This window comes from Musca autumnalis, unplaced genomic scaffold (genome assembly GCF_047663935.1).
Source record: "Musca autumnalis isolate F117 unplaced genomic scaffold, ASM4766393v1 scaffold_4, whole genome shotgun sequence".
NCBI lineage: Eukaryota > Metazoa > Arthropoda > Insecta > Diptera > Muscidae > Musca > Musca autumnalis.
Genome location: NW_027411977.1, coordinates 141949215 through 141976830, shown reverse-complemented (window position 1 = coordinate 141976830; position 27616 = coordinate 141949215). Strand labels below are relative to the sequence as shown.

Sequence of the window (27616 nt, the reverse complement as noted above, 5' to 3'; positions counted from 1 at the left end):
TGAACGGCTTCACCAAAAATTCACATGTCCTTTGAACGAAAAAGTGGAATTAATTATATCGTAATTTTTATTAATGCATTACACTGGTAACCCTGATCTCAAAAACAGTTGTTTGCTGAAAACGTGGCTAAGCCATTGAAACTTTGTTCAGAAGCCTATAAGTATAAGAAAAAACAATCCATCCAATCTATAAGCATAAGAAAAACAATCCATACTCGATTTTTTGTATTTTTTATTTATTTAATATCTCTAAAACTTACATCTTAACTAAAGCTATGCTCTTTTCATTTCATCTTATTATACACACATATGTATATACATAAATATGTTACAATATTTGGTTGTTATCCTTGGATGAGTTAAAATGGCAATAATATGCATATGTGTAACCAATATATTAAAAAAAAAAGAACTAAAAAATCCAATTTTCCAAACAGATTTATATTGTGGCAGTTATAAAAAATTGCACTCAAAAGAATATAAATTTAATATTGGAAATAATCTCTCATTTATTGTACACAATTCATTCATACATACATATGTACATAAGTAGTTGTTTTATTGTTAATAATTCATAAAAATAAAGGAACTTTTTTATCTCATTAAAATTAAGAAAAATTCAGTTAATAATTGTTACTCGTGTTCATGTGATTTCAGATATTATTATTGACCATTTTATTTAAAGTAATATTGAAAATTTCATTTGATTCATTTCTTCCCTATTTCAGAGTATATACATTTATACATATAAAATATGTATATATTTTTAAATAAATTATAACTAATATTGTGTAATTTGTTTCAAATTAACTTTGTATTTCATTTATAGAGACATGTTTGTGGTGAGTTTATTGTGAATGGTAAACACCTTTTGGATAATTGATTGTTTTAATAACTATTTAAGTGAATGTCTTTTAATTAGTGTATTTTGTACATATCTATATTGTATTGCTTATAGCAAGAGACATTTTGTTTTTTACCATTTGGTTTTTTTTTTTCTTGCAAAAATTTGTGCAAATTGCTTCCATTCTAATTTAGTTGTTGTTTTTTGAATAATTTCCTACCATATTCCTAATTGTCAAGAAGAATGAGGTCATTGTACAAAATATAAACATTTACCTGAAACTTTAGATCTCGACTTCGTGTAATTGGCGATGGTTGCCTTGATTCATTTTTTCGGCTATTATGGTGTGAAACTATCCATATGATCAAATTATACCCTATTTTTTTTTTAATTAAGTAAACCCGTTTCATAAAGTACAAATATACTTAATGTATTTGCAAATAATAAATAAAATAAAAAAGATAAATACAGTTGTGGACAGTAAATGTGCACAAAACATTTTCATATCGATATACAATTTTATTGTATTTTTTATGCACATAAAATTCCTTCAACATTTCAATTAAAACATTAAAAGGTCCTTTAAAAGGAAATATATATTTTCATGTATTTTTACTGTCCTTCCCCGTATTTATTTCAACAAAATAAAATATATAAAAAATTGTTCTAGAAATTAAAAAAAAAGAAGACAAGCAGCAGCATCATTTAATAAGAATTTTAAATAAAAAAGGTAAAACATTTTAGCAAATAAAAAAATTCAACATTTTCAAAAAAATCTTATACTTGCTACTTGAGATGCCATTTGGAAGATTTATGTATGAACAATTAGTTTTAAGTACATCTAAGCTACCCTTTTTTTCTAAAATGGCAATGATACTATGCTTTAAGGCCTCTTTTTAGGGGAGTTAACACACCCGTTTCCACACTTAATTATGGAAACTAATGTCATGTTTCATCCATCAATAAAGATCATCCTCCATGTTGTGTATTAAAATTTTCTTGTCTTCTTTGGTATTGTTGGTATTATCACGGGATAAGGTTTGTTGTACCATTTTTGGATCAAAACAAGGCTAAAAATTAAAAAAATGACAAATTTTAATAAGAAGTAAAACATATTTTCAGACCAATTATAAATGTTCACTTGCGGGAGATTTCTTACATTCAAAATAAGAACGACAACTTATATAGGTTGGTTATGAATGTAAACTCCCCGTGAGTTTTGTCTTTCTGTCGTTTCATCTTAATGGAGAACGTGAGATAGTGAAAGTGAGAAATCTCCCACAAGTGAACACTTATAATTAGGCTGTATATTTTCGTGAAAAATACTAACCGTATCACAATAGTTCATGTTGCAACAATTTTCTATTGTTATTTCACACTGTTCTGTTGCCATGGGCCGATTTGTTAGGGGGGTATCTGTAGATGCAGGTTGTCTGCGCACCACAAATGTTTTCTTTATTCTTGGCCTGGCCGGCTTATAGAAACGTCTTATAGCATGTACAATGAACAGTACCAAACACAAACAGGACACAACACCCGCCACCAGGGCAATAATTACTGTATTTGTCCATGTCACTTGATTTTTACAAACTTCTAAATGTTTGTATGTTGGTATAGCATAGAGTTGAGCAGCCTCTTCACTCTCTGAAGACAATTCTTCACATCTGTAATGAAAAAAATATATATAACATCTTTAATAATAACCCAGCTAACAATTTTTTCCTAGGGCTCTGATATCAGATTTTTTCTGAATTTTTTTTTTTTAGAAATGTGGCCGATTTCTCTAATATTTTCCTAGAAATTGGACCGATTTTCTATAAGTTTATTTTAATAATCTCTGCACATTTTCTAAAGAATCTTAAGAATCGTCATTCCGAATTCATTCCGATTTCTAATGGATTTTCTAAGGGATTTTTTTTTTTCGGTTGAGGTCGAAAAACAAAATGACTGGTCATAAAATTCGCATTTACAATTTTACAATTTTTTTAATATAAATGCAACATATAATAATTCAAGCTAGTGTTGATAGCTTCAACATACTTCTGCACATTGTTCTACTGTTAATCATAAAATGATAACAACAGGCAAAATCATTGGAAAGTTTGAAATTATAATCTTCCATAAATAGTACATTAAAAGAAAATTGTCTCTGAGTGGGGTTTGTTCAGTACAGTACGACACGTGTTGTGTCAATATCAAAGGCGTCAGCGTCAGAATTGTTTCAGATTTTTTTTCAGAAAATCTGAACTTTTCTCCGAATTTTGTCAGAATTTCCTTCCGAATTGGTACGGATTTTCTTAAGAAAATCTAAATTTTTCATCGAATTTTCCAGAATTTTCTTCCGAATTAGGACCGAATTCTGTCAGAAAATCGAAGTTTTCTCCGAATTTTCCAAGAATTTACTTCCGAATACGGACCGAATTCGTCGCGAAACTCTAATATTTTTTAAGAATTTCCTTAGAAAATTCTTTCCGAATTCGGTGACAACGTCCATACAACTTTCGTATCAGCATCAGAATCGGATAGTTTTTCAGAAATTCTGTCCGAATTCGATACGAATTCGGAAAAAAATGTTAGCTGGGAAGTAATGTAACGATTACTGATTATGGAGTTTTCTAACATAACATAAGCTAGACAAAGTTGATTCCGCTTTAACTGAATGTCGTTCAGATGGGAGATATTGAAAAACTGAAACTTGCTAAATTGAAATTAAAAGCAAGTAAGAAAGTATCAGTCAGTTGTGCCTACAGCAGCGTCGCCCACGAATTTCCATCAATGTTTTGTTGTTGTACAACAACAATCAATGTTTTAGTATGTGTGTATGTATGGATGAAGAAAACAACAAGGTACCCGAAAGAGTAGTCCGATGTAGTCAATATTCGGACATAATTCGAATCTGTAAGAAATAATACGATTGGTCCAAATCGGTTTCTCCCTTCGAGAGTTATCTTACGTACTACTCAGTTTTGTTTTTGGAGCTTTTGAGCTATTATCTCAGGAAGTATAAACTTGCCCAGTAAAAAACAAGTAAAAAAGCATTAAGTTCGGCCGGGCCGAACTTTTCATACCCTCCACCATAAAATATTCTGAACTAAAATGGAATAATTACTTTTCATTCCTGTCCCCAACTTTAAGTGGGTACGTTAAAATGTCAGATAATGTTTATGTACATTTATGCTTCATTCGGGAGGCCCTTTTTTATGGTGCCTATATCTAACTATGTATGTTGACAATTTTTGTGGGGCTAGAAATTGGGAGGTACTGTTATATAGAAGTTATAATAAAACATGGACCTATGTTGACAGTTTTTGATGGGAGCCTTTAAAGTCAAATAACTCCTAAATCGGTACATAACGTGGGAACTTCAAATGTCATTAACAGCTAGTTCGGAGGTATCTGGGCTATACGAAAATATGAACTTAAATGAACCGTTATATGGGGGCTATACCAAAACGTGGACCTATGTCCACAAGTTTTGTCATATAAGTTTATTGACATTTAAGAACTTTAAATGTCAAATTATAGCTACATTGGTCTGAAAATGTAGCTAAAACTGTCAAAATACCGTAAATCGGGGGGTACCGTTATATGGGGGCTATACCGAAACGTGGACCTATGTCCACAACTTTTCTTATATAAGTTTATTGACATTTAAGAACCCTAAATGTCAAATTATAGCTACATCGGTCTGAAAATGTAGCTAAAAACATCAAAACACCGTAAATCGGGGGGCACCGTTATATGGGGGCTATACCAAAACGTGGACCTATGTCCACAAGTTTTGTTATATATGTTTATTGACACTTAAGAACCCTAAATGTCAAATTATAGCCAAATCGGTCTGAAAATGTAGTTGAAAACGTCAAAATACCGTAAATCGGGGGGTACCGTTATATGGGGGCTATACCAAAACGTGGACCGATATATCCCATCTTCGAACTTGATCTTCCGACGGCTAAAAAAATGGTATTCCCCAATTTTCAGCGAAATCGGTCAACAAATGCGACCTGTATGTTGCGAACGGACGGACGGACGGACGGACGGACGGACATGCATAAATCGACTCAGAAAGTGATTCTATGTATATCCCTAGAAGGAACTATGGGTCTATCTCGCTTCCTTTTGTATGTTACATACAAATGCACTAACACATAATACCCCTTACCACATAGTGGTGTAGGGTATAATTACGTCATCGAAACAGGGCCTGCAAGAAGAACTTGTTGAAAAAGATTCCAATCCAATTCGAGTTGTTACTTCTTTTTGAAAATTTTGTGTGGGAGGTGCCAGAAGTAGTGTTGCGATATAGAACATATTCGAACCTGAAATATGTCTGGAAGAAATATTACGATGTGCAAAGTATGGACCAAATCGGTTACTCCCTTCGAGAGCTAGCCTGGGCCCAAATTTTTGAACTTTTGTGAGGGTGGTACCGGAAGGAGCGGATCGATATGGCCTTTTTTCAAACTTAAATGTGGACAAAATATCACGATACCCAAAATTTAAATCAAATCGGTTGATCTATTCGAGAGTTATCATACACACCAGATAGGCAGACGGACGTAATATTTTGTCCAAACTTATATAGGCAGATGGTCGTAATATTTTGTCCAAACTTAGTTTAAGTTCGATGATGGGCCATATACTCCTTCGCTAAAATTGTGCGCATAATAACACTTGAAGGGATTAACCGATTTGGTACAAATTTTGCACCTTATAATATTCTTTCAGATATAGATTCGGATCGGATATGGATCGGTCAACTACTTCGTGTACCTCCCACAAAAAAAAAATAAAATTTTCTTGGATCGTCGTGATTTTTTGCAGGAGGTTGTGCTCGCGACCCTTTTTACGACGGTAAAATGATTCGGGGTCAAGTTTTTACTTGCTGAGATAATTTCACAGAAGCTCTAAATAAAATTGCTTGCACAAATTGAAATTATTGATAAGTACGAACACAAATGCATAAGCTGTGCAGCGCCAGTGTGGTAAGTAAACGTTAGAGGACTGCAACAGGTTTCCTCCTCATGATACCAGTGGACTATCTTTATGGGGAAAGGCAAATTTTACCAGTGCATCAACACAACAAGATGTTGTCGATGCAGTACCTGCTTGGGTTTTACCGTCCTGTCACGATCTAGTGGGCGTGCTTCCCCACCAAAAAGTATTCACAATGATGCAGTTACACAGGTAACATTCACAGTGTGAATGTCGTACTCGGAGACCTTCCCCCATTCACCGCAGCAGCAGAACGCCAGCTGCCAAGACAAACACAAGTGTTTTAGCCAAGTTAAGGGGTTACCCTACTAACCACTTTTAAAAATAGAAAAAATGTTATTGGCTTATTCCGAAGTACAGGTAGTATGGACTATGTCGCAAAAGTTTAAGTCGATCGGAGCAAAATTGGCTGATATATGTATGTACATACAAAGTGATGGGCCCGTTGTGTTTAGTGTGTAGAGGTGCAACTTAAAACGTGTTCTTCTCAAAATCGCGTTTTTGAAGTCCGTACCAACGATTGTTTGCCCGATTTTTTGACAAAAATCGTCAATTTATTCGATAACATCGAAATCTTCGACTTTGACAGTTCACATTTTTTGTATAAATAGATTATTTTTAAATATATTTCCCAAATTTCTGTTCCGCCTAAAGACAAGATTATAAGGTTCTTAAAATGCCCATAAAAATGTATGAAGGTCGGCCCATTAGTTTTCGAGCCATTGTTGGCACAGTAAAACCACGAAAAATGGGTTTCGCAGGTAGCCATTTATTTGTAACAAAACTATGCAATATTTTTCAACAACAAAAATACTCTTTCAGAAAAAAGAAAAATATACTAAAAATATTGGTAGTTTATTTATCTGCACAACTACTATGGATAACCCCTTAAGACCAATTAAGATCCGATGTAACCGCCTCAATTCATTTTGCTCCCAAATTGTTGGCAAGATACCCAACAAATGCCCTGCGTGTTCACAATCTATCCAGGATGAACGCAATAGAACCGAGTGAAACGATCACTACTATATTACTAGATGGCTATACTCATCCTTAAACCTAACCAATATTTTATGTACAACAATTTACTTTTTTTATTCCTTATACTCCTTGAAACGCTTCTGCGTTATCCTTTTAGACTGTAATATATTTTTCTTATTTAATATATTTTTCTTATTTAAATACCCTTACCCTTCAATTTAACTTACATGTCATGGCATCCAAAAGGAACATAAGTTTCTGGTTCATATTTTAATACTCGACAAAACAGTGCACAAATTTCAGTGGAATTTTGATCACATCGTTGACCACCAAAATTGTCTGGGCACTCGCAGGTAGGTTCCCCATTACTTTCAATTTTACACACACCATCATTCAAACAGTAACCTGCACATATGGAGGACTGACAACGTTTGCCATAGAAACCACGTTGACACGAACATTTCTGTTGGCCAGTCGAAGACATGGTACATGTACCATGGATGCAATAGTTGTGGCACTCATTGGTTTCACAGCGAGCACCGACGAAACCTACCTTACAAATGCATATACCACTTTGCGGTATATATTCACCATCATTGAGACAATAATCCCGTTTTGAGATTGTTTCATTTGTAACAGTTGCAGTTGGATTAGAAATAGGCACAGAATCAATAATACGGCGCTTGATTTTATTCACAACACTAGCACAGTGTTCGTCTTGCTGTAACGTAGACATGTAACGGGTACGAGCTATAATGCCACTGGGTTTGTCTTGCAAACGCAATATTATATGGGGTTTAGCCACCTCTTCGATCACCTCTTCAGATCGATTGACCTTCTTCTCACTAGCCTCTTTAGTGTGGGTCCAGATGGCTTCGTGTCTCTGATCTGTCCAGAATATTAAATCTTTTGTTACAGCCAAATTTGAAGGTGTACTATCCAGACCCTTGACAATTATTTGACGATCAGTACCATCCAATTTGGCACTTTCCACCGTGAAATGTATACCCTGCTGATCGACAACCCAGTAAATGCGATCAGACAGCTGATCCACAACAATGCCATGTGGAAGATACAAATCCTTATCGATGATCAATTTACGATTCTTGCCATTCAAATCGATGCGTTCAATGGTGGCATTGGCAAAATTCGAATTTGTCCAATATAATTTGCGACGACAAAAATCAATTGCAATACCATCAGGTACAGTTTTTTCTTTGCTAAAATCGATTAAAACTTTTGGCAAGTCCTTTTCGGCCCTATCAACAGAGGCATAGTAGATTTTTTTTCCTTCCTGATCCACCCAGTAGACATTACGGTCCAAGGGGTCATATGCAATGCTGGTTACTGTTTCATTTTGAGTTCGCTGAACAACAGTATCAATGATGTGATTATCGCCTGCAGAACCACCGCGGGGCAATTTCAAGGAAAAGATGCTGCCATTGTTGTGCAGACGATCGGCAAAGTAAACAATCTCTTCGGTTTCGTCGAAAGCAATAGCTGTTAAGTGATCGAACTGATGTGCCGATGAGGTAACATCCCGCCACTGATCATTGTAGAAGACAATTTTTGTTTTAGCGGTTACGGCATAATCTGCAAAAAAAAAGATAAAAGATATAATAAAATTAAAATAAAGCGCGCTAAAAATAAATATACGCAGCATTTTTGCGTTCTGTTCTTTTCTTCTTCTCTGAAATAATGTGTGCATTTTGTTTTGACATTCAATATTGTACTTAAATGTCAAAGACAACGAAATGAGGAGGGAATTTACTTAAAAAATCTTATTATTATTCCATTAATTAATTTCAAGAAAATTATGAAGTTTTTATTTCTGGGAAAATACAGGATTGTTGGGAATTTTTGTTTAAAAACCCCACAGTTTATCATTTTCATGGAGTTATGAAGTGAAATTGGTTTAGAGAGTCATGTGTTCTTGTTGTCTAACTTTTTAATTCATATATTGTATGCCTAGAAGAATTAAATTTACTATAGAAATTTCTACAATCGAATTAGCGTTATGTGTGCAATTTCTTGACGTACACATATCATCATAATAGCAACATTTCAAAATTCACGTATTGATAACTTTATAGATACCCAGCAAAATAAATTGGAAGTAGTGCAATGTGGACTAGTTCTGTCACGGCATGTTTTGATGCAGTTCAACTGGAGTCGTGAAAAAGGCACTCCAGTCCTCACATTTTAACCGCATTTGGATGCAATCCAAAGAATCACATCCACTTGTCACATTTTAACAACATCCGGATGCAGTTCAACGGAGTCGTGAAAAAGGCACTCCAATTCCTCACAATTTAACAGCATCCGGATGCAGTCCAAACGGAGTCGTGAAAAAGGCACTCCGTTCGCTACATTTTATTAGCAGTTGTTAGAGATCCCTATATGTACATAAATCAGATTGTACATCTCTACAGGCAGCGGCTTTCATTTTCCAAAAAGAGATAAGCGTGTTAACATGTCCAAACATTTGTTAATACAAACTAAATAATATTTAATATTTAAATAATATTTAATTTGTGAACATTTTTCCGGCAACTCACCAGAAGAAAATTTCCGAATGGAGTGCTGTTGGAGTACGTGTCGAAATCTTAACTGGTGATGGGAAGACAACCCATTTAGCAAATGAAGCAAAAACAGTTCAGCTTGGAACAAATGCAAGCGGAGGAAACACGCATGTTTGCGATTGAATTCAATGGAGACTTTTCATAATTTGTGTTAATGTAATAAAGTTGTTAATATTTTTGTTTTGCACAAATAATAAATGCATTTTATTTGTTCTGGCATATTTTGTAATGGCTTGCACAATTTCCGCAGAATGCCTGTACCAAACACGTGCTTTGGACTGCCTCCTATTCTACCCCAAAGGGTTAGTTAAAATGCAATGCCAAAGGGTCAGTTAAAATGCAGTGCCAGAGGGTCAGTTAAAATGCAGTGCAAAAGGGTTAGTTAAAATGCAATGCCAAAGGGTCAGTTAAAATGCAGTGCCAAAGGGTTAGTTAAAATGCAGTGCTTTGGAGTGCATCTTTCAGTAGTCACGCTCTTGTAAAAATCATCAGTGAAAATGCATAATTTGATGCACATCCAGATCACTTGTACATATCATTTAACTGCATCTTTGGAGGCAAACATTTTGCTGGGTAACTAATCGTTATTAATTCAAAAAATACATCGGGTAAATGTCTTATCAAGGCATGAGCCAATGATGAATAGTTTTTGTTGTATTTAATTGGCCTTTTTTGGTGTGTTTTCCCATGTTATCTGAAACCAATAATATACATTTCTCCCCGCTAGTAGTCTGCTCTATAATATGCAAAAGACAAAAATTGAATTGTTAATCAAAACAAATTAAAATCAATTATGTTGCTTGTTTTAATAAAACAATTGGTCAGTTACTAATAAATAAATCGTTCGTTTTTTTTTCTTAACTTTTTATTGGTCTGCCGTTTTCTCGTATTCCATAACACGATGCTTCAATAAATGATTAATGTCACGGGGAGAAATAACATTTACTACAAATTCACTGAAAATTGATCGATATGCGAATAAAGTCAAAGCTTTTCCGATTTTAGTCCACGAAAATGTAACCCTGTGACCTCCGATGGAATGACGTCTTGGATATCCTCGCGAGAGAATCTGAAGACATTATGAATGTGCCTACTGCCTTTCATCGCAAGTTGGGATGGTCCGCGTCGTTCAGGAAAGAACAACAGACAGGAGTGCAATAATTGAATTGAAGATCAATGGCCTTATCAAAGTCTCTTTATTTTTGACCCAGCTGGTGCTACATACGTTTTTTAGGACTTTCCTCCTGGATTTCACCTTCTGTTTGATGTCGGTGGCGTGGGAAGAGAATTGGATGTGATTATCGAAGGTTACCTCAAGGATATTCGGATTATGAATAGTGATGATACGCCTGTCATCGACGAAAATATTAAGTTGTTGACTTCTCTTGTCCAAGAAGTGAATATGGACGCAGTAGAATTTGCGGGAAATTAAGTTTAGATTGTGCAAATAAATTTGTGATGGAAATTTTATTTTACAATCAACTGCATACGATACAACCGAAATATCTGCGGGTAAAGTTTTTGCGAGATATGTAGTGATAAATAAAATGGGGTATAGTATTCCGCCTTGCGGTAGTCCCACTTTTATTTTGCGGAACTTAGGTTTTTAGCTTCGAAATTCAATGAAGGCTTGTCTTCCATTTGGGTAGTTAGCAATCCAAAGTTTGACATCATTAGAAATTGTGGATTTCTATCATCGAATGTTCGACAGTGGAAAGATCAAGTGCTGCCACAATGGTTCGTTCGGGTTGTCGTAGCTGATCTATGATATTGGCAATCTAAACTATATCAACACAAATATATTTATTCGTGTATAATGTCACTCATTTTTTATTTTTTTTATTATTTCCACATTTCATTGTAACAAAGCCTCAATAGGCCATAACAAGTTACGCAAAACAACAAAACCTTAAACTACCCCGAAGCCTAGCTTAAGGTTAATATTAAACAAAATTTCTTCGTAATAAAGCAAACAATAACAACCATTTAGTTGGCTCTTCTTTAGCCTATCCAAACTAAAAATTAAATGTAATAAACTAATTGATAAAATCTAAATTGAAACATAAAAATCATCTGGTTCCCCTATGTGGAGAAAGTCTCTCCACAAGATTGTGGACGGAATGCTCATGACGACAGCATCCATGCAAGGTACTGTTGTGCTCATGAAAGGTCCACTGTGTAGCTCTTTCGTATGCATACCATAATGGCATAGCCGGGCTTTGCACAAACCAACCTATTGTTTTATAAGAAGTCTCCAAGATTTATTAGTCGGCGCCCTAAGTCCTGTCCATCTAGACTTGAAGTAATTTTTTCTTCTTCTGAGATTACCGCAAATAACATAAGTAGTCGAACGTTACACCCAATATCTGGGGTTAGGTTGGTGGACGGATTCAGGACACTATCGGCCAAAATATCGGATGAACAGTAGTAGATTGATGATAAGTGATTAGAATTTTCAAGAGGAAATTTGTCGGTTTCAAATAAAAATACATTACCTTGTAGTCCGGACTTTAAATTTGCCGCTTTTAAAAATACATATGTAGATTCTGTCCTGGCATTAGAAATCTGTCACAGTAGCAAAGATCGCAATGTCGATTAGGCGACAACAACAAATACAATATTTTAAGGTGATGATATTTGATGAACGCTTTCAAACTGTGGGGCGAAGCTTAGTATTTCAAGAACGCAATTAACAGGGAAATCCCATTACGTACGTTATTTTCAAATTTGATAAGATGCAATTAATCGTAACTAATAAACAACATGTTTACATAAAATTAGTCGATTAATTATGAATTAGTGGAGGCATTTAAATGGATCAATGGTCAATATCAAATTCGTGAACGTCGTCGTTTGATAATCGTCGAGGGGAAAGTGTCAATACAAAAATTCAATCTATGTACATATCGTCACCATAAATGCCCGAAGACGTAACCGACATGAAAATCGGAATTCGTTTTTTGAAGTAATCTGATACATAAAGCTAAAAAACATGCTCTGGCAAAATTTCAAGCTTCTGCGTTCAAAAACAACGATCCTATTCAAGAAATAGCATTTCGGAATATGGGATAATATTGCAGATTCTGTTGTAATGGAGGATCTCAAAACTAAGCACTTCAGCGGTTTTTGTTTCACTATTTATTCCCCTTCGTATATGATCGATAATATCCCATATACTCGCCTTCATAAGATTAATATTCCATAAAACAGTTTTTAATTTTATAACGTTTTTTGTTTCTCCTGTAAAGTTTTGGTTTTGTGGGTTACGTCTTCGGGCATTTATGGTGACGATATGTACATATATTTTATTAATTTTTTAAAGCCATATTGTATTGAAATTATTGTCAATCTATTTGAAATTAAAACCCCGTTTAATTGATTAAATTCAAACCAATCAGCATTTTTTTGGTAATAAAATTTAAATGTCAACTTAACATCAAAGAAAGCGAAATATAATTGTGAAATTATTCTATAATTGCAAAAAGAAAAGAGCGCTAATGTTAAAACTGATGAGTAGGTAATACGAAACAATTTGATCGCCAAGTTATGCATTCGTATTTTTTGTTGACCTAGTTTTGTTCGTGCAGATCCTAGTACATTTGTACATACATGCATTACAGACGGAGCGTGTTCTTATAAACTGAAAATACCTTCAAAATGCCCCAAAGGAGTACGATTTGTAATATGACTTTGTGTTAATCTTCATAAAACGTATCGTATAAGAATAGTATGAAATGTATTCAACGATTAGGAGATTATTTTTAATTCGAGCGTAGATTTATTTCTAAATATTACCTTCATATCTGAACATGCGTCAAAAGCCAACAAAGTAATATGCGAAACAATTAAGATAAGAGTTGCTGGTGAAATTCTTCAATTGCAAGTTTGGGACGTTATCTTTTCAGTCAAAAACTTATGTTTACTGTTATGTATTTCAATGCCAGTTCCTTTCTTCTACTTCGAGGTTTGAGGGTGTAGTGTCTCGGGTCTAATATGGTGACTAATTTTATTTATTTGTTGGATTTAAACACAATTAACGCGAGTTGTTATTCGCGTTGTCATAGAGAGACCGTCCACTAATTATCTGCCTAACTTTTTAAGAATCTCCAAAATATACGTTATTATATTTGTAGATTTATGTATGTACACTAGGGTGACCCAAAAAAACAAAATATATTTTTTTAGTATTTCCCCCTAAATTTCTTCCATTTGATTCAAAAACCGTGTATATGAAATTTTATGCCGATCGGTTACGTTAACCCGTGCCAACCTAGCGATCTTTGTTTCCATAGTAATTTGTATGGGACCGAAGGCGCATTTTCACCAAAATTCTCTAAATGTCACAATTATGGTCCGATCGATGACAAAACTTTACCAGTTCATTATTGAAAATCGTGACCCATAGGAAATATGTACACGTGAAAGCCAATGCCACGTAGAAAGACAATAATTCGACCTTCCCAGTGGAACAGATAGGCCAAAAATGTTTGGTATCTGTACTGGAATTCTGTAACTCATTTTTTGAATGTAGAAAAAAGTCGGTAAAATTAAAACTCAAAATTATGAATGAAAAGTACCAATAAACGTTGAAAACACTGTTGTTATCGGTAGAACTTTGGGACAATTTTATTTTAGTTGCTACCTTACAAATTTCGTTAATTACAGAATTTATAAGCATTTTAGTTTTACCGATTTTTGTCGGTAAGCAAAAATGTGTTATAAAATCCCACTACTGGCCACTCATTCCTACCACGCAATCAAGACAACTCTTCAAAAGTTTAATGGCTTAGAATTCAGTGGATTCGATTCCAAAATGTAAAGCAATTTATATTCAAATAACATAGATACTTTATTTCAAAAAGTTGATATTTATATCATATTTATATTGATATTCATATATCCTATAAAATCTATATATATAAAAATGGTGTAAAAAATGTATAGTAATTCATAAAATGAGAACGGCTAGGCCGATTTCTGTAAAATTTTTTGTCAGTTATTTGTATTTTCGAGGAGAAGGTCTTTACGGAAGAAAATTTTGGAAAATCTCTCTGGAAAAGTCGGAAAATTGGAAAAATCGAAAATTGAGTTTTTGTATGAAATTTTATTCCTTAATAGCGAGACGAAGTTCGCCGGGTTCGCTAGTACATACATATTTTTAATAATAATTTAAAAACAAAGCCGAAGAAGAAGACATTCAGGATGAAGACCAATAATTATTATTATAAATTTGTATTATCTAAAACTCTCAAAATTATTTGTATTATATATCTATACAAATTTTGTATGTTTTAAAAAATGGAGCCAAAATGGCCTAGCCCTCAGTTCCAATCAATAGTCTTTTTTTAAATAGATTCCAAGATGGCCCAAGCCACTTTAATTTTGTTATTAACCGTTTAATACAGTCTTCTTATAAATTAATTAAGACATTAAAGCTTGGCATAAAGGCTCAAAGTTGTAAATGATAACAAAGGATAACATACTACGCCTAAGAAATATTTTTTGTTTAATAAAGCTTTTAATGTGCATACCGTCACCATAAATGCCCGAAGACGTAAGCGACATGAAAATCGAAATTCGTTTTTTGGCGTAATCTGATACATAAAGCTAAAATACATGATCTGGCAAAATTTCACAATTTCTACGTTCAAAAGCAACGATCCCATTCAAGAAATGGCATTTCGGAAAATGGGATAATATTGCAGATTTTGTTGTAATGGAGGATCTCAAAACTAAGCAATTCTGCGGTTTTGGTTTCACTACTTATTCCCCTTCGTATATGATCGATAATATCCCATATAATCGCCTTCATAAGATTAATATTCCGTAAAACAGTTTTTAATTTTATAACGTTTTTTGCTTCTCCTGTAAAGTTTTGGTTTTGTGGGTTACGTCTTCGGGCATTTATGGTGACGATACTTTTCATTGTGAGGTAAAAATCAATGTTTAACAATTTTTATTTTTTTTTATCAGAATTTATAAAAATAATTTAAAAATATAAAAAAGAACTCCAAGCAATCAAGTTTTTTTATGAAAGAAACTCAAGTGGATACTTTTGACTGTGACTCACTGTACTTTATATGTAACTTATTATTCCAAACATGTGAAAATACGTCACTGTTAAACGTTGGCCCCCACACTACACATGTTATCTATTATAGATATTTTTTGTCATTTCCTTATCATGTGATAAATACCTGGACAATGTACTTGACATTAGAGAAATTAAAACATGTGCTAAATAAAAAAACATTGCAAGTCAGTGTTAAAGTGTATCAAATCCAAATGAATGTTTGGTGCAATGTGAAATAGTCGTTGCACTGCTTGTTTTTCGAATCAGTTAAAATGGAATAGTGAAAAGAAACTAGATCATCCATTTGCCTACACTCTCTATCAATTATGCTTGTCCAGTCGATTAATATTCAATATTTCCCCCAAAAAGTGGTTGGAATTTCCACATTGTTATTTGTTACAAAGAAAATATGTGCTAGTAAGTGTTTATTGTCAAATTTAGTTATTCATTTTCAACCCGAGACAAATTAAAAAAATAAACACGATTCATCTATCGTCTTGAAGGGGTTTTGATTAAAAAATCAAAACTTTTTTCATTTGCTGATTGTTGGACACAAGGATCTTTAACAAAAATATTTAAGTCCTCGGAACAATACATTTGAGTCACGTGCTTTTGAAAATATCAAATTAACACAGTTCTCGTGCCACACATACAGTTAGTCAACTATATTATTGCAAACGATGAATTTTTAAAAATGTTGATGTTTAATTAGGAATTACTACAAGAAATTCTTTCAATAATGTTGGGTTTTTTGTATATATCTGTTGATTTACTTGTTAATGACAACATCAAGCCAACAAATTCAGAAATCGGTCGGAAATAACAAAAACAACGGGCAAAAAGGATAGGTATCTGGTTTTTGCGGTGTCAACTAAATAATTGCAAAATGAATGAATGTGCAATAAAATCGAGGGATTTTCCCGCGATTTTTTCCAATTAAGGATTTTTATGGTATATGGACATGTAGATCCATAATTTTTGATCATAAATTACTTTTTGTGTGTGTAACATAGACAGTATAATCAGAAAAAGAGAAAGTCAGGTAAACGGTTTCTTAAAATATGCTATATTTGGTCTATTCCAATTGTAATAATGGTAATCCGAAAGAGAAGTCCTTAAAGTCACCTCTCGTAAGCTGAGAAGTGTATACAACATAATATACCGCTCCGAGAAAGAAGCCAGGCTCAAACTGAAGGCGTTACATGGCTGGCCCAAAATAGTAACCACACGAATTGACAGGAGAATGATTAAAGAAATTGACAAAAGAGCACAAAGCAGCACCAGAAAATTGAATTTTTTAATTAAAAATGAGTTTGGAGTAAGTGTGTTACATGGAAGAGTCAGAAAAGTGCTGCACAATAACAAGCACTCATCACGAATGAGTAGGTAAAAGCCATTGCCCTCCCACAGCACAATATATAGCAACTATTCAGACTTGTTACAGACAACTTTTCACGTCATCTTTAGTATCGGCGCGATATTTTCTGATGAGACTATAATTATGCTGTACTATCACGATGGGTCTCAAAAAGTGTTGCGAAAACCACTTACATCCATGGAAAACCGGAATTTAATACATACCGTAAAGTTCGGAAAACTGTCATTTATGGTATGGCAGTGACCAAGCAGTGACGTTGGTAACATCCAGATTTTGGAGGAAATAATGACAGAGGAAGTTTATTTAGATGTTTCAAAACATGATTTAACCAAAAGTGTCAAGAAATTTAGGGCTGTTGTCCCTTTCAAATTCAAACAAATTGCAATATAAGTACTACCAAGACAACGCCCCCTAAGCATAAATCTAATTTATGTAAGACTTGGTTGTTATACAACTGTACCAAAGTCATTTACACCCCGTTCCAATGTCTAGATATTAACCCCATCGACAATTCATGGGTACACTTGAAGGAAAAAGTTGGGAATAGACCCGCCACTAACCTGGGGGACTAAATAAAATGCAATAAACAAGAATGGCAAAAAATACCATTGGAAACTGACATTCAGAAACTTATTTATTAAATTAAGACACGCTACAAGCTGTCTTTTAATGTCAAAGTTGGGCATACGAAATATTAGAACCAACTTTTCGAAAAATGCCGTGAAAGAATGAAAAGTTGTGAATTTTGCAATTCTTTAGTTGACAGTACAAATAATGAGTTGTTCTCATTTTTGTTAATTTAAAGAAAATGTTTAGTGAAATTTAGCTACTTTTTATTTTTTTATATTAATAAACATCTGTAAGAAGTATACTGTTAACAAAAATATTAAAAATTATATTTATTTATACCAATAAAATGATGTTTTATTTTAAATTTTGTAATAATTTTGGTTTTGCAATAATTAAGTTGACTAACTGTATATCGGGTATTATCGCCATTCATCATTAACTTTTGAATATTTACCACGAGATGTTTAATTAAAACGTTAAAACAATTCATATAAATGAAAGAATGAATGTATGTACGTACAAAGCAACAACTGTGATTGTTTCTTACTTTCAAAAAATGTGTTATTTCCAACAGATTTGTTGGCTGTTACGGAAATAAAAACGGGGGCAGTAAACTGTAAAATTACCCCTTTAAGAAAACACTATCTCACCTGTTTCACAAGTTCCGTAATGCAAAACAATAATGAATAAAATAGTAACAAAAAAACAAAAAAACATTAATGTGAATAAAAACCTACTCATAATATTCAATGCACAAATCTATTGAGCAAAACAATCTCCATGGGCTATTAATAGTCGATCTCTTTAAAGAAACAGCTTTCACTTAAAGTTTTAATTAAAACAACAACAACAACAACAATTTGTTAAAAACAATTGTCAGTCAGTCATGTTGTTATGTTAACCTTCGAAAATTATTCTAAACTTAAACTTGAAGATAATGAAATTGTTTACTTAATTTGTGGCAAGAATACCATTGTTGTTGATATTTTTTATGTATTTATTATTAACATTTCAATTCCCAGCAAAATGTTTGCCTCCAAAGATGCATTTGAATGATATGTACAAATGATCTGGATGTGCATCAAATTATGCATTTTCACTGATGATTTTTACAAGAGCGTGACTACTGAAAGATGCACTCCAAAGCACTGCATTTTAACTAACCCTTTGGCACTGCATTTTAACTGACCCCTTGGCATTGCATTTTAACTAACCCTTTTGCACTGCATTTTAACTGACCCTCTGGCACTGCATTTTAACTGACCCTTTGGCATTGCATTTTAACTAACCCTTTGGGGTAGAATAGGAGGCAGTCCAAAGCACGTGTTTGGTACAGGCATTCTGCGGAAATTGTGCAAGCCATTACAAAATATGCCAGAACAAATAAAATGCATTTATTATTTGTGCAAAACAAAAATATTAACAACTTTATTACATTAACACAAATTATGAAAATTCTCCATTGAATTCAATCGCAAACATGCGTGTTTCTTCCGCTTGCATTTGTTCCAAGCTGAACTGTTTTTGCTTCATTTGCTAAATGGGTTGTCTTCCCATCACCAGTTAAGATTTCGACACGTACTCCAACAGCACTCCATTCGGAAATTTTCTTCTGGTGATTTGCCGGAAAAATGTTCACAAATTAAATATTATTTAAATATTAAATATTATTTAGTTTGTATTAACAAATGTTTGGACATGTTAACACGCTTATCTCTTTTTGGAAAATGAAAGCCGCTGCCTGTAGAGATGTACAAACTGATTTATGTACATGTAGGGATCTCTAACAACTGCTAATAATATGTAGCGAACGGAGTGCCTTTTTCACGACTCCGTTTGGACTGCATCCGGATGCTGTTAAATTGTGAGGAATTGGAGTGCCTTTTTCACGACTCCGTTGAACTGCATCCGGATGTTGTTAAAATATGACAAGTGGATGTGATTCTTTGGATTGCATCCAAATGCGGTTAAAATGTGAGGACTGGAGTGCCTTTTTCACGACTCCAGTTGAACTGCATCAAAACATGCCGTGACAGAACTAGTCCACATTGCACTACTTCCAATTTATTTTGCTGGGTTGTTATTTAACAATTATCTGTGTGTGTGTGCGCTGTCACTGGTAAATATATCCATTCTTTAGGTCAAAGTGTTATTGACTTTATTTAACAAGAAGTAAAACAATGTGTAAATGAAAAAGTAATAAATATATAATGTAATCAAATATTTGTACATAATATTGGTCATTTTAATCCATACTATTCACGGGTACCATGAAAATAACTCCAAAAGGGGCCTTCAATGTACAATACTAGGTGATCTTCACTGCTGCAGCCGCCTGACATATGTATACCTGCTGGTCTAATACCCAAAATGAGACCAAATTTCCGGCCCAGGATGAACCACCACAATTTACGATCATCCATTGTAAATTGTGGTGGTTCAGGAACGCCAAATCATCCAAAACGTTGGGCCTTGATAGAATCTTCATGATAATGCTGAAACAGCTGGATGTGCCGGGAGTCGAGTATCTCACTAAAGTTCTCAACGTGTCACTAGCCACCCATATCGTTCCCGAGGTCTGGAAAATGGACAGGTTGGTCCCGCTACTTAAGCCAGGCAAGGATGCCAGCAAAGATGAATCGTACAGACCGATTTCTTTTTCGTCGCCCGTAGCAAATACCATTGAGGCTTTAGTCCTCCCCAGCGTCACAAATAGTTATTCAGTTGCAAGGGTTTCGCAAGCGGCGCAGCACGACGACAGCTCTGCAGGTCATCTCCACACATAATAATCGAGAAATCAACCAGAGAAAGCCGTGTGATAAAACGGCGATGGTGGTGCTTGACTTATCAAGCACTCCACGCTGTTTGAGGACATAGAGCAGACAACCCTCCGTCCAAGTTTGAAACGTTGGATAATCAATTATATGTGTGGTTGTCAATCGTACGTGGAATTCAGGAACAAGAAGTCCGAGCCACATAGTGTGAAACAGACAGTTCCCCAAGGTGGGCTGATATCTGCGGAACTGTTTACCACTACCTCTTGTATTCCTCCCATCCAGACGGCATTGAGATCAAATGTTTCTTCCCTGATGTCATTTGTAAAAGGATGAATTCCTATTTGACTGATCTTACCACCTTTTTTAGCGCGAGGAATATCCCACTCCGCTCACCTGGTGGGTGTGGCAGAAGTGAGAACAGAGTTGAGTACAAATTGATTACTCTCCCTTCGAAAATAACTGAAATTTTTGCCACGGGCAGATCATTTCGTTCTGATTACAAAAATATAAAGTCAATAATTCCCGAGATATGGGCCTTTGAAGTTCCGAAAATTCCGATCAGAGTTTTTCGCCAGCTAAGAGAGTATTCAATTTATGTCCAGAGCTGAATGTCATGGTCGATGGTAGCAGAATTCTGACCACAAATTAACCCAAAATTCTAGGGGTCAAATTCGACGCGCATGCCACAACAAGCTGAGATGTAGGAACAAGGTAGTCAAGTCCCCAGCCGGCAGCATTATGCAGATAAAGAAACCTTGTTGACCACATGGCTTGCAATATTTCAATTTTATTAAATAGATATTTTATTATAGATATTACTTGTAGTCGTCGTTTACTTGCCCCATGGGGATATTAATTCTTTTTACAGTGTGCATGAGGGTATACTGGACATGTATGCTAATGTGATTGTTTTGGGCGACTTTAATTATAATTTGTTTCGGACTTCCAATTCGATTGTGCTAAGGAATATGTGCAGATCTTTGGGGTTGAATGTTGTTCACAACTCGCGACCAACGCATTATGATTTAGCACATGACTCGACGTCATTAATTGACTACTGTCTTGTCAGTGATCTGTTGTGTTTGGAATTTGCTTCACAGGGTCAGTGCCCTGGTATATCTCACCATGTCCTTATATTTTGTGTACTTAAATTCCCTGTAGTCATAAATGAGAAGTTTTTTGAGTATAGGGATTTCAGCAGGGCTGATTGGTTAGGTATTAACGAATTTTTGTGCAATTTTGATTTTAGCCCGTTATATTTTACGACTAATGTTGACTTCCAGGTGTCTCTGTTTAATACTTTATTTGCAGAATTGATGTCTTTTGTTCCAATGGTTACACGTAGTGTCAAACCCAGAGGTGATGAGTGGTTGCAATATGATGTTGTGAGATCAGTCCGAGCTCTCAGGGATTTTGCATATGCTGAGTGGCGTAGAAGACCTACGGATATTAACAGGCGTATTTTTTGCCTGTATAGAAACCGTTGTAAGGGAGTCATGAGAAATGAGAGAAGAAAATTTTACAATAGAATATTTGGTCCTATGAAATGTAGTCAGCTGTGGAAGTCACTCAGATCATTTGGTTGTTTGGATAATGTGGATGATGTTCCTGATATTGATGTTAATATTGTAAATGATTACTTTAGTAGTGTGAGAGCTCCGGTTATAAATTGTAGACTTGGTGGTACTGATGCCACATGTGAGCAGGATGTATTTAGGTTTTATTGTATATTTATGGATGATGTTGTTGATGCGCTGCGTAAAGTTAAGTCAGGAGCTGTCGGTGTTGATGGTATACCAATAAAGTTTTTCAAAAGTGTATTTCCTTTTATATCCAGTCATTTTCTGCGTTTAGTAAACTGTATCTTTATGACTTCGACCTTTCCGCAGGCGTGGAAGGTAGCGCGTGTGGTTCCTGTTCCTAAGTGCGGTGAATCGTATGATGTTTCGAATTCGCGTCCCATAAGTATTCTCCCTGTCATGTCGAAGATTGTAGAGCATATAATTAAGGATGCCATTGTTGAGTTCTTGGATGACCGTAAATGCTTGAGTAGCTCTCAGTATGGTTTTCGGCGTGGGCGTAGCACTACAATGCATTTGTTGTATCTAACAGACTTAATCAGGGATGTTTTTAATGGCTCTGAAGTGGGTATGTTAGTTGGCCTTGACTTGTCCAAGGCGTTTGATTTGATTGACCATGCTCTTCTGTTGGATAAGTTGAAGCTAAAATTTGGGTTCTCTGTTTCTGCATGCAAGTTGGTGGGCACGTACTTATCTGGTAGATCTCAATTTGTATCTCATAATGGTGTTTGGTCTGAGTGTCGTAGTGTTCGGTGTGGAGTTCCTCAGGGATCTGTCCTGGGACCCTTACTTTTCATTATGTATATTGATGATATTGTTCGCTCTGTTTCTTTGGAGAGATGTAAATTATTTTTGTATGCAGATGATGTGCATGTGTTTTTTAAGTGTGATAGCCTTTCTCACCTGGAGGCATTGGTGAACGTAAATCTTAACTCGTTGTCCCAGTGGATTGATTCTAATGGGCTTGTAATGAATCGGTCTAAAACTAAAGCAGTAGTTTTTAATAATCATGACGTTAATTCTGCTTTAAGGATTTCTGTTAATTCGATGGATGTTGAGCTTGTTGATTGCATAAAATGTCTGGGTGTTGTTATTGACAGTAGATTGGATTTCAATGTGCATATTGATATGCTCTTATCTCGTGTGAGGTTCCAGCTTCGGAAATTGTACAGCCTTAGTGCATATTTGCCTTTGGATATTAGGAAGAGAGTGGCTCAGTCGCTTTTGATGACCCATGTGAACTATTGTTTGGAAATTATATCTGGTGCATCTTCTGGCCAAGTCGAACGAATCTCTGGAATTGTTAACTCTATTGTTCGTTATGTGTATGGTTTGTGTCGTTGGGACCATGTATCTCTGTATGTTGTTGATTTTCTTGGATTGTCCTTTGAAAACTATATAAATTTTCGCCTTCTTCAGTGTTATTATAGTATAATGAGGAATACTGATATCCCACTACGTAGTGATTTTGTAAGATTGAGGTCTTTGCGTAACCCTCAATTATTGTACCCCAGATTTTCGTCCCGAACTGGTGAAAAATCTTTTGTTGTTCGGGTTGATAGATTATGGAATCAGTTGCCGCTAGAGCTTCGACGCTTTAATGGTTTGACAGGAGAATATAGAGCAAGGTGCTTTGAGTACTTGCGGAATAACTCCTTATGATTTTATGAGTTGTGTTTTTACTTAATTATGGGTTATTATATATTTTTTTTGTTTTTTTAATTTTATTTGTTTTGTTGGGCTGGGGAGCCATATTTGCATTGTTAAATTTGCTTAGATTTATCTTTATATTCACTTTGTGTTGTAGTGCTATACTTGTTCCATGTTTGTGGAGCGAATTATAGGGAATGATTATTTCTTCCTGATCCCTTCTCTTGCTCTACTTTTCTAAGTATTGGCTTAGAAAGGTACAGTGGTGTTGGGATAGTCTCAGGATGCCTATTTTGTTAACTGAGTATATTTTTTTTTTATATATATATGATAGGTAATTAATTTTAGTTTTTAATTTCTATTTTTTTTTTTTGTTGTTAATTTTATTTGAATTGTATATTGTTAATATAAGATATTGGCCATATTGGCTTGTTTATATTACATAGTAAATAAATGAAATGAAATGAAATGAAATGAAATATCATTAACCGTTAGACCAATATACATATGAAAATATTTTCTTTTTCATTTAAGTCGAGTAATTTCCAGAGAAAATTTACTTTCATTTATTTCTTATTATGCGAATAATAATTACAATAATATGCGAACAAAGTGTGAGATGGAAATAAAAATTAATGGTGCCAATTTAAGTATCAGATACCTAATATTTTCAGTTTATTGAGTTACAGTAACGTATCCCCCGCCAGGGATAACAATCTTGACGCGATGCGGGGGCTTAAGGTCACAGTTTCCACACTCAACACCCTGGAAGTGTTTAGTTGGGGAACTGTGACCGACCAAAGGTTATCCAAGTAGCGGTCTCCTACTTATTAGAGACCCCCTAACGCCGGGGTGTCAGGCGAAACCGTGCCCATCGGTGTTCTAAGGTTTGCAGTTAGGGTACCAACTGTATTAGAACGGAGCCTCGTTTATACCTGGGCATCTCAACGCAGTAATGGCTTAGTTGTCATGTCCTTGCCATGGTACAGGAGGGCTATGCCATGGTGGACCTCACTTCCCCCACTAAATCTATGACGTATGGAGAGCAAAAATTTAAACAAAAAAACAACCAAAACTAATCCGATTGATGACAACAATGCAATGCCTAAGGACAATTCTTCAGATTCAAAATCTAATACCAAGTCTGGGGCAACCCAGCCAACGGTTGACGGGACGGTAGTGTCGGGAGGGGACGGACCTAAGGTACCCACTCTGGGAGCTGTCACTGACAGTTTGGCTGAACAAAGCCGGAAACTCCTGGAGATACTGGAGCAGACGTTGGCCCTGCGTCTTAGTCAGAATGGCTATTCTACTGGAGCGGAGGACGGCTCATCTGATGACGAAATGAACACCACAGTCATTCCAGCGACTGTAGTCAACGATGAGTCGGCCTCAACCTCAGTGGAAGCAGCCACCTCTGGACCAACTGATGCACCAGCTACCCAACCATCGGCCGCAGCCGATGTTGCTGGCTCAAAAGGACTGGCTGCTGCTGAGGAAGGAGCTCCGACCAAAATACCGGCCGGAAAAGCTCCCACCACCTCAGATAGCTCTGCTAGTAAATGGGCCAAAAAGAGGAGGGCGTACCATAGAGCAATGCACTTCCTCAGGAAGTTCATTGACAGGGAACCCTCATCTATAACGCTGAGAGAATGCAAGCTGATCAGGATTAATCTCAAGGTAGTGAAAAAGATCGAAAGATCTCACCCTCACTTACCCAAGGGAAAACCTGATATCAGCAAGCTTTCTCTTATTGCGGCAAACGAAGAGGTTAGGTCAATGCCTACATCGACTCCCACAGCCCCCAAGGGCCAAACTGGGAGCGATGTTGACATGATCCGTAAACCATCAAATGATTCGCCTCCTTCGACCTCAAAGCTCTCTTCAAAGGGATGTCCCGTCACACAGACAGGGCAAACCTCAAAGAAGAAGGCAGCCAAGCCGAAGGGGACGCATCATAAGAGTTCAAAATCTGGGAAGTCCGACCGAATACCGGTCTCTGCACCTGGGGGAGCACCTACCAAGCCCAATCCATCTCCACCAAAAAGCGCAGTGAAGAGAGACAGGTCAATGGAGGAGCCACTCCCCAGTGCTAAGAGGCCCACTTCAGGTCAACAACCCATTATTCATACCTCCCCAGCCGGTTGCCCTAAGACTGGGAACAGGAAAGATGCCGCAGCCAGTTCAGCCTCACAAGCTGACTTGGGCCACAAGGAATCTTCCAGTTCCCATCTCAAGACCAACAGCAGGGGAAGAAGAACAAGCAGACCGATGGTGCCGGATGAGTTGCGAGCAGCGGTCATCGATAAATCTGACCCTGATTGGATAATCAGAGAGGATCGATGGCTACTTATCGAAACTCGTCTGCGTGACATCGTGTTCGCAGGAGAAGGGGAACCTCCTAAACACACCCAATTTGGCAGTGCCGCTCCATACAGAGGCGTTAGGGTCATCTGTTGTGAAAATAGGGAATCTCTGGATTTCCTCACTTCCACGATAGAGGGTCTTGGCGAACTCTGGGAGGGATGTCAATTGGCAGTCGTTGGGGTCAATGAGGTCCCTTTCAGAAGAGTGTTGTCAGCTTGGGTGCCACCTCCACCTGTGGATCCCGCGCGCATACTGACCATACTCGGCAGACAAAACCCCAATCTCCGGACCAGCACATGGAATCTGGTCAGCCACAATCCGGAAAATGGAGGTGTTGCCATCAGGGTGTCAATAGACACTCAGGGGCAAGAGTACTTAAGGACTCGTGAGGGCAAACTACACTTTGGTCTAGGATGGATCAGATTCCGCCTAGGACGAAAGTAGTGGAGGAACGGAGGCAGCAGCCGCTTCGCATAATGCAGATTAATCTGCATCACTGCAAAGCGGCTGCTGCTGAACTTCTTCTAGCCCTCAAGAAGTCTGAAGTTGACATCGTCTTAATCCAGGAGCCTTATTTATACAAGAATAAGGTTGCTGGGTTAAACGATAGCAACTACACCACCTTCGCCACATCCAACGGGGACAAGGTAAGAACCTGTGTAGTTGCTAAGAAGAGTCTTAAACTAATATTCCTCTCTAATTTCAGCGGAGGCGATATTACGGCTGTAAGGATGGAATGCAGCTCCCATGGAGCCACCATATTCTCGTCCATTTACATGCCATTCGAGAGCCCTGACCCACCGGGTAATGACGTGGAGAAGCTTGTCAAAGAGATGGGTAGCACTTGCCTCATCATCCTAGGATGTGATGCCAATGCTCACCATTTCCACTGGGGCAGCAGAGACACAAATGCCAGAGGTGAGTCCGTATTCGATTTTATCTTAAAATATAATCTCAGAATATGCAACAGGGGAAATGAATACACTTTTCAAAATAGAATCAGGGGGGAGGTTATAGACATAACCCTCACTAATAAAGACGAATCTATTATCAGTGACTGGAGGGTATCGGAAGAATGCTCCTTTTCGGATCATCGGAAGATATTCTTCCAAGTCTCTGTTAATGGCATTCGACAGCCACCATTTAGAAATCCACGGAAAACCGACTGGAACAAATTCAATGAACTAGTAAGCTCCAAGCTGGGAGTATCACGATACCCCCAAACAGCCACAGAGGTTAATAGTGCAGTGAATCACGTGACAGAGGTTTTGGTGGACAGCTATGAGACCTCCTGCCCACTCACTTACCCAGGCAGAAGATGTCAACCGGTCTGGTGGTCGAAAGATCTGGCTAATCTCAGGAAGATTAGCAGAAGGCTCTACAATAAAGCCAACAAAACGAAGTTGTCCACAGATTGGGAGAACTACAAGGTATCTTTCAATAAGTACAACAGCGAAATAAAGAAGGCTAAACGCAGATCTTGGGTCTGCTTTAGCGAGTCTATAGAGGGAGTAAAGGATGTAGCCAGGTTTCGTAGAATACTGTCGAAGGACCCTAAATCCATCGGCAGTATCAAGCGGGATGATGGCACATGGACTAACTCCGGTCTAGAAACTCTGGATCTCCTGGCCAAAACCCACTTTCCCAACTGCATGGATGCACCAGACCGCTCAGCCGATCCACCAATGTGCGACCAAGCCACAGGGGAAGTGAGTGTCATCGAGGAGATCATAAGTCACACAAAGATAGCTTGGGCGATAAACACTTTTAAGCCTTTTAAATCACCTGGTCCAGATAGTATCTTCCCTGCTATGCT

At 36.4% G+C, this 27616-nt stretch overlaps 1 protein-coding gene across 1 annotated transcript in view; it reads right to left on the bottom strand.

Moving 5' to 3' along the window:
- Positions 1 to 219: 219 nt before the first annotated feature.
- The window catches only part of cue (Low-density lipoprotein receptor repeat domain-containing protein cueball), a 51553-nt gene continuing 24156 nt past the window's right edge, over positions 220 to 27616 (bottom strand). Inside the window, exons 2-4 of the mRNA XM_073985984.1 lie at positions 7051 to 8416; positions 2175 to 2508; positions 220 to 1914 (exon numbers count right to left, since the gene is read on the bottom strand). Coding sequence (XP_073842085.1) covers positions 1804 to 1914; positions 2175 to 2508; positions 7051 to 8416 — 1811 coding nt within the window. The 3' untranslated portion in view covers positions 220 to 1803. The remainder of the gene's footprint in view (positions 1915 to 2174; positions 2509 to 7050; positions 8417 to 27616) is intronic.